This window comes from Vanessa atalanta, chromosome 4 (genome assembly GCF_905147765.1).
Source record: "Vanessa atalanta chromosome 4, ilVanAtal1.2, whole genome shotgun sequence".
Lineage (NCBI taxonomy): Eukaryota > Metazoa > Arthropoda > Insecta > Lepidoptera > Nymphalidae > Vanessa > Vanessa atalanta.
Window position 1 is genome coordinate 691,140 of NC_061874.1, and position 7,865 is coordinate 699,004.

The 7,865-nt window shown below is 34.1% G+C and overlaps 3 protein-coding genes across 3 annotated transcripts; all 3 read left to right on the forward strand.

The window, feature by feature from the left end:
- Positions 1-288: 288 nt before the first annotated feature.
- On the forward strand, positions 289-4,083 carry LOC125077836 (ER degradation-enhancing alpha-mannosidase-like protein 2). Its single transcript, XM_047689921.1, has 8 exons — positions 289-940; positions 1,012-1,308; positions 1,392-1,635; positions 1,716-1,866; positions 2,243-2,422; positions 2,573-2,829; positions 2,906-3,150; positions 3,232-4,083. Exons 1-8 carry the CDS (start codon positions 795-797, stop codon positions 3,941-3,943), a joined length of 2,232 nt encoding a protein of 743 aa, XP_047545877.1. The 5' UTR covers positions 289-794; the 3' UTR covers positions 3,944-4,083.
- A 724-nt stretch (positions 4,084-4,807) lies between these two features.
- LOC125077881 (testis-specific serine/threonine-protein kinase 1-like) lies at positions 4,808-6,150 on the forward strand. Its single transcript, XM_047689989.1, has 4 exons — positions 4,808-4,908; positions 4,997-5,771; positions 5,858-5,991; positions 6,079-6,150. The coding sequence occupies exons 1-4, from the start codon at positions 4,813-4,815 to the stop codon at positions 6,136-6,138; spliced, it is 1,065 nt and encodes a 354-aa protein (XP_047545945.1). The 5' UTR covers positions 4,808-4,812; the 3' UTR covers positions 6,139-6,150.
- Positions 6,139-7,532, forward strand: LOC125077954 (testis-specific serine/threonine-protein kinase 1-like). Its single transcript, XM_047690088.1, has 4 exons — positions 6,139-6,156; positions 6,234-6,338; positions 6,413-7,190; positions 7,372-7,532. The coding sequence occupies exons 1-4, from the start codon at positions 6,139-6,141 to the stop codon at positions 7,530-7,532; spliced, it is 1,062 nt and encodes a 353-aa protein (XP_047546044.1).
- The last annotated feature ends 333 nt before the right edge of the window (positions 7,533-7,865 follow it).

Consider the following 7,865-nt stretch of genomic DNA (forward strand, 5'->3'; position numbering starts at 1 on the left):
TAATAATTATAATAATATATATTAATAATTTTAATAATAATAGTAATATTTACTCAATTTTTTCATATTTTTTATAATAATTGTAAAAATTAGCGTAACTAATAAAATATGTTAAATTGATTTTAATTTTGCCAAAATATTGTGTAATTTAAAATAGATTGGAAATTCAGTGATGTTAATTTACTTTCAATTTGGCTGAATGACGAAATACTTTTACCACTTTCTTTTAAGCAAAATAAATATTAGCTGTCAATGTCAGACGTCAGAAGACAAAACAACCGGAGAGTAGAGATGTCGTCTTTGGTATCTATCTATTGAATTGAACTCGATTTAGCGAAAGTACTTTATTATCGATTGAATTAAGCACTGAAAGTAAAATTTGGCTGTGAAATTATTTTATAAAACATTTTATTAATTTATTTTTTTAGGAAATGTTTTTGTTTAGATCATATTCTTTAGTCATGTTATGCAAATAATCAAAAGTTTAATGAAAATAGGTTCTCGATACTTTTTCCTAGATTTATAGTGTTTCTAATCGACTAAAAACCTAGTTTGAATTAAGTAGGTTTCAGGTCACATCTCTATTCTACTGCAGTTATTGAATGCAGTTTTCAGTGTGCATTCATCGGTCTACGACGTTTTTGCCCTGTAAATATAAATATCGATCCTATCTATTATGCAGCCAAGTAAAATATAATGTAATGTCCAAAATCTTTGAAACACTTCATTGTTTTATGATATCGTCTTAAAATTTGAAAGTACTAATCTAGAACTTCGTATAAAATGAAAAATTAATGTTCTATTATTATTCTTCACCTCTTTATCGATCGATAGCTAAAATGTATCGAGCACTATTGATTTCATTTTTAATTCTGGGTCTGCATTGCGATAATTGCTTGTCCATAAGGGAATACAGTAAAGAAGATGTTTTAAAACTAAGGTATATGATTTTTTTTGATAGTAAAATACTATCACTGTAATTTACTTTAAAACATTATTTTTCAATTTTAGAGAGGAAGTGAGAGAAATGTTTCAACATGCATACGACAGCTACCTGCGATATGCGTACCCCTACGACGAGCTACGCCCTTTGAGTTGTGATGGAGTGGATACTTGGGGCAGTTACTCTCTTACACTTATAGACGCTTTAGATATGCTTGTGATAATGGGAAACTATACGGAATTCAACAGAGTCGTTGACATTGTGCTCGAGAAACAAAACTTTGATACGGATATCAATGTTTCAGTGTTTGAAACCAATATTAGAATTATTGGTGGCTTACTTAGTGCACACCTCTTATCGTATAAGTAAGTATATTGATACAATTACTACAATTGTGGTTTGTAATGTAATTTAGGAGTTTACAATTAAACATTTCACCCATTTTAAGGTCTGGAATGAAATTAGAACCTGGATGGCCATGTAATGGACCTCTACTTCGATTAGCTGAAGATGTTGCACACAGGCTTATTGCTGCTTTTGACACTACCACTGGGATGCCATATGGTACCATAAATCTAAGATCTGGTGTTCCACCTGGAGAAACGAGTATTACTTGTACAGCTGGTGTGGGGACATTCATCATAGAATTTGGTACTTTAAGTAGGCTTACTGGCGACCCATTGTATGAAGAGGTGAAAGTCTTATAATTTTGACATTTATTCGCTAGTCAATGATTTTGTGGATCAGTTTTGAAATGAGACTATTTTTACAGGTTGCACTGAATGCACTAAAAGCTTTATACCATCATAGATCACCTATTGGTCTAGTCGGAAACCATATTGATGTCATGACAGGAAGATGGACAGCTCAAGACGCTGGTATTGGAGGTGGTGTCGACTCCTATTTTGAATATCTAGTCAAAGGTATGTTTGGCGATTTTGTTATAATTATTCAAAGATATGTTAACATAATATTATTTGTAATTTTATGAAGAGATGTAAATAACTTTAGGTACCCTAAAAAGCAAAAATCTTTGTTAATACAAAATTTGAGCCCATATGTTAGAGCTGACTCTTATACATTAAATACAATTTAATATACAAGAACTGCTTATTTAATAATCAAAACTATTAATATTTACTATAATAAATTAACACCTATTCATACAAGACTATATTATGTCAACGTTAACTTTGCTAACAATATAACACAAATTGTTAGTTACACTTGTTTCTTAATTTCTTATTAAATTGCTGTAATTCTAAATACATTAGTATAATCTTGTTTTTCATTTCTCAGGTGCAATACTATTGGAAAGGCCGGAACTAATGTCAATGTTTAATGAAGCTCGGACTGTTATTGATAAATATTTGAAGAAGGATGACTGGTATGTGTGGGCCACCATGCTGAAAGGACATGTGACCCTTCCTGTATTCCAATCCCTGGAATCGTACTGGCCTGGTTTATTGAGCTTGATAGGTACTTTTTTCTTTTCAATTATTAAAGTATAAAATAGTAAGTACTACACTATTTTTTTTTTTCTTATTTCTTCTGGCTTTTATTTGTGCCAAAAAGACACAGATTAAGTACTACTACTAAGTTAAGTTTCAAACTTATTACATATTTTAGGTGAAAGCGACACAGCAATGCGTGTTATACACAATTACCACAGTGTATGGAAACAATATGGGTTTACTCCAGAGGTTTACAATCTCGGTACTGGTGAGGCCTCGTCTTCGAGGGAGAGCTATCCCTTACGCCCAGAATTGATAGAGTCTATTATGTACTTGTATAGAGAAACAAGAGATCCAATATTGCTGCAAATGGGAGAAGATATACTGAGGAGCATACAGCACAGTGCGAGAACACCTTGTGGATATGCTACGGTAATTATATTTAATCTTTTGGAATTGTCTATTAATTTAATAATATTTCATTTTCTAACAATATAATATATTTCAGATTAAGGATGTCCGTGATCACCGTAAGGAAGATCGAATGGAATCATTCTTCCTCGCTGAAACAACCAAATATCTTTATCTATTGTTTGACCCAGACAACTTCATTCACAACCCAGGTGTCCACGGGACAGTTATAAATACACCAAATGGCGAATGTATAGTCGACATGGGTGGATATGTTTTCAACACAGAGGCTCACCCCATTGATCCTCTCATGCTGTATTGTTGCCACGAAGCCAGGCAAGGGTAAGTGAAATATATAAATATTTTGTTTCATACCAATGTTTATGATATATATTAAATATACATGTTATTATTTTCTTGCAGTATAAACATTAGTGAAGTACACAGAATTTCTCAAATATTAGATGAGGAAGATAATATCCAGTTTATGACAATGATAGATGCCTCAATGAATAGGAATACCACTAATACCACAGAAAAAGAAACTGACTCCGAAACTACAACAAGCTTCAAGGTGAACACAACTACAACAACGACAAATGAAATAAGAGATTTTCCTAAAGCGGAACAAAGTCAAGTTTCAATCAAAACGGAGACAAGGACTGGGTATGTCAACATTGATGGCACTGAAAGAGAAAAGACTAAAAATGAAAGCTTAGGCGATATTTTGAAAGATCATATCAGCAATTACTATAATAATACAACTATAAATGATAGCAACAAGGAAACCACCACCGAGGAGCCTGCTACACAAACCGTTTCAAAAGTGGCAGTTGACGATATAATTATACCACAGAAAACTGAACCTGATACATTGCAACTACCGAGTACTACGAAAGCAAAGGAAGTTATCAAAATCTTGCCGAAAGTGTTACAAGATTACATAAACAACGATTATAGAGCCAAGTCGACGTGCGAGCCGCAGCGGATGTTGGAGAGAATTCGAAACGAGAAGAGATATCCGGAACACCCTGACATCAATAAATACAGAATCCTGTTGACGGCGGCTCCGTCTTTCATGCAAAGGGTTTGCATCGCTGGAGAATTTTTGAATCGAAAGCATGTGGAATTGTGACATATAATGAATATGTTTGTACCTATCATCTTTTGTCTGGAATATCTGATTATAGTTAGCCGCTACGCATATCTCTAAATGCACAATACACGCTGTACTTGAATGTAGAGTTCAAGAATAAATAAAGTAGATCAAATTCAGATTATTGTTTTATTTATAAAATCAGTTATAATTTAAATGTCTTTCATTTATACCTTATTACATGTTGTATCCTGAATTCTTAACGAGTGTTACTGGCTTGCTTAAAAAGTTTCATAAAAAATGATTAGATTTTTCTGTTAAGGAACTCTTCGAAGCAACTTATAATTTGAAGGTGTTTTAGTCCCTTTAAACCTGCATGTGTCTAATTTCAACGAAATTCTGCCACATGTGTATTCCGCCAACCCGCATTGGAGCAGCGTGGTGGAATATGCTCCAAACCTTCTCCTCGAAGGAGAGGAGGCCTTTATCCCAGCAGTGGGACATTTACGGGCTGCTAATGCTAAAAAAAACATATTGTGCTTGTACTCTCGTTGATACCGGTCGATAAGACTGAGAGTCGGAGAATATGGAGTGCAGCTGTGATCTCCCTCGCGCATATACAAACTTCATAAAGATGTCGACAAAATGAAGACAAACTCTTCGTTCTGACTAAGTAGTTCTCTTATTCTTTATACTCTGTAATAGTATATTTCTATAGAAGTAAATAACAGTGTCAGTGTGGCATAATGTCAGAAATGAGGGAATTTCATAAAGCCAAATTTCAGTGATGTAAAACAATCTAAAAATGCCCTCTATTTATCTCTCTATGAATCTGTCAGCTGGACGAGAGATCGTTTATGAATATTTGTCGCAAAATGTTCGATGTTTAGATAAATGTTGGAATTATAATGAACGATCTGAAAACTACTGTATCTGAAGAAAATACTTTATCTGCTAAAGGATACAAATTACTTAAGTTCGTCGGCGAAGGAGCATACGCTAAGGTAACAGAATTAGGTAACTAAAATTTTAGATCCAGAATCGATACATCTGGGTAATCTAGAACTTTTATAATAAATTAATTTTCAACAGGTGTATTTGACTGAGTATATAGGAAAAGAAGAAAATAGTAAAATTACTCTTGCGTGTAAAATTATTGAAACATTGAAAGCTCCCAAAGATTTCGTTGTTAAATTCTTGCCGCGTGAAATCGACGTACTTATTCGATTAAATCATCCGCATTTGATTCATGTTCATAGCATATTTCAAAGAAAAACAAAATATTACATATTTATGCGATATAGCGAAAATGGCGATCTTCTTGGGTACATTTTAAAGAACGGTTGCGTTTCGGAAAATCAATCGAGAGTTTGGCTCCGGCAGTTGGCTTTGGGTTTACAATACCTCCACGAATTAGAAGTCAGTCATCGAGACATCAAATGTGAGAATGTTTTATTAACTGCCAACTTTAATGTGAAACTATCTGATTTCGGATTTTCAAGGTTTTGCGTGGACGAAGAAGACCAACCAATATTGAGTGAGACATATTGCGGTTCGATGTCCTACGCGGCACCAGAAATACTACGCGGCAAGCCGTACTTGCCTAAGCCAACGGATTTATGGTCTTTAGGGGTTGTGTTATTTGTGATGCTAAATAAATCGATGCCCTTCGATGACACACGTATGCGAAAACTTTACGAGCAACAGATGGGAAAAAAGTATAGATTCAGATCACGTGTTGCAAGTGTCCTTTCTTTGGAGTGTAAGGCGGTAGTGAAGCATTTGCTCGAACCAGATCCGGGTTTGAGGCATTCGGCGAACCAAATTCTTAACTCGGATTGGATTGCTATGGACAGTAGACTTACTTGTAAGTGATGCGAAACTGAATCAGTATTCTATAGTTATTTCAGTGCATAAAAGGTTTTTTTTTTTTTAAATAATGTACAATTTTAGCTCTAAACGCAGTTGAAGCAGCTGCTCTTCAAAGAGCCAGAGAGGAAAGACAAAGATTTACAGATATCCATAAAAGTCCACCAAAAAGGCAGGGCGATATTTTGGAACGACAACATAGGGAGTCTACAAACAGGGTACTAACAAAAACTTTATTAACTTAATAAATTATTAAAACAAGACCAAATTTATTTAGAGAATAATACTTTATACGGCATTTTTAGGCCAGTGAAATGATAAAATCTCTTGCAAACATAACGGCAAGGCAAAAGAAAGCGGAATAAATGGAGGGAAAAATAAAGGTTTCGTTATGTTATTACTACGCTGAATAATGTTTTTTATTTTTATTAGTATATTAAAATAATTCACTTGAATGTAGCTCAACATAGTGGACGATTTAAAATTATCTGGCTCTGAACAATTAACACTTGCTACCCGCGGCTATAAAATGATAAAGAAGGTGAATGAGGGATCATATGCTAAGGTAAATATTTTTTATTGATTAATTTATACAATGTCGAGTAACTTCTAATTGATGTTTGGAAAATATACCGACAGGTTTACCTCGCAGAATACAGAAATCCAAATAAAAACGATAAACTAACGGTATTGGCGTGTAAAGTGATCGATACTAATACAGCTCCAAAAGACTTTGTTAAGAAATTTCTTCCAAGAGAGATAGAAATGCTGATAAAGCTTAACCACCCACATCTCGTTCACACTCACAGTATTTTTCAAAGGAGATTCAAATATTTCATATTCATGAGGTACATGGAGCACGGAGATTTACTTGAATATATATTGCAAAAAGGAGCAGTTCAAGAAGACCAGGCCAGGATATGGACACGTCAGCTGGCCCTCGCCATACAATACATGCACGAGCTAGAAATAGCACATAGAGATATCAAATGTGAGAACGTACTGTTGACTGCCAATCAAAATGCCAAGCTTTCTGATTTTGGTTTTGCTCGCATATGTGTTGATAAAAGACTGAAGGATATTCATAGTGACACATTTTGTGGTTCTTTGTCTTACACGGCACCCGAGATCCTGCAGGGTTCTCCGTATTATCCGAAGCCAACGGACATTTGGTCACTCGGTATTGTAATTTATGTAATGCTAAATAGGGCTATGCCCTTCGAGGATAAACATATAAAGCAATTGTATCAAGCTCAGATAAACAAGAATTGGAGATTTCGATCACGGTTTATTGATACTCTGTCGGATAATTGTAAGCGACTTGTTACACTAATGTTGGAACCTAATTACCGAAATAGGATCAAAATTGATAGCATCCTCAACAGCGAATGGATTGCGATGGACTCTAGGTTACTAGGTTGGAGTGGTTTAGTACTTTGAATTTAGTAAACTCAGTAAACTCTCTTATCAAATAAATTGTAGGTTTGTAAATATTGATCAAATCACGTCGCTTCAACTGCTTTAAATGCCTTTCACAAGAATATGTTAATTAGGACGCGCTTTTAAATTAAATAGGTATAATAAATAAAATATTTTAGAATGGTCACCTCAAGAAACAATGGCGTATAACAAAGCTCGAGAAGAAAAAAAAAGTTTAGTAAAAAAGCTGGAGGTCCAGGAACATCTCACGGATCCTCTTCCAGAGACATCTATTGTTAGGACGAATTGTGAATCTGTCGGTTCCTCTTCAACTTGGTAAGAGTTAGAGCTCTGCGGTATTGTCTTTGAAAAGAAAAAGATGAAAAACAAATTCTAATGTACATAATCGATAATTTATTTGTTATGATTAAAAAACAATATAAACAATTATCTAATAAATTGTAGCTAGTTTAGTTTATTTATAGCTTTATTACTCAACTTATTGATCAACTTTGAATTCAAAAACGATTAGTTCCGATTTTTAAATAGTAGTAGTAGTAGTAGTAGTAGTAGTAGTAGTAGTAGTAAATTTAGATCCAATGAAAGTTTGCCATTTTTCCATTTTTCTTGAAGGCAAATCGAGTCAGCCTAAGCCTGTTGTTATCAATTCGAA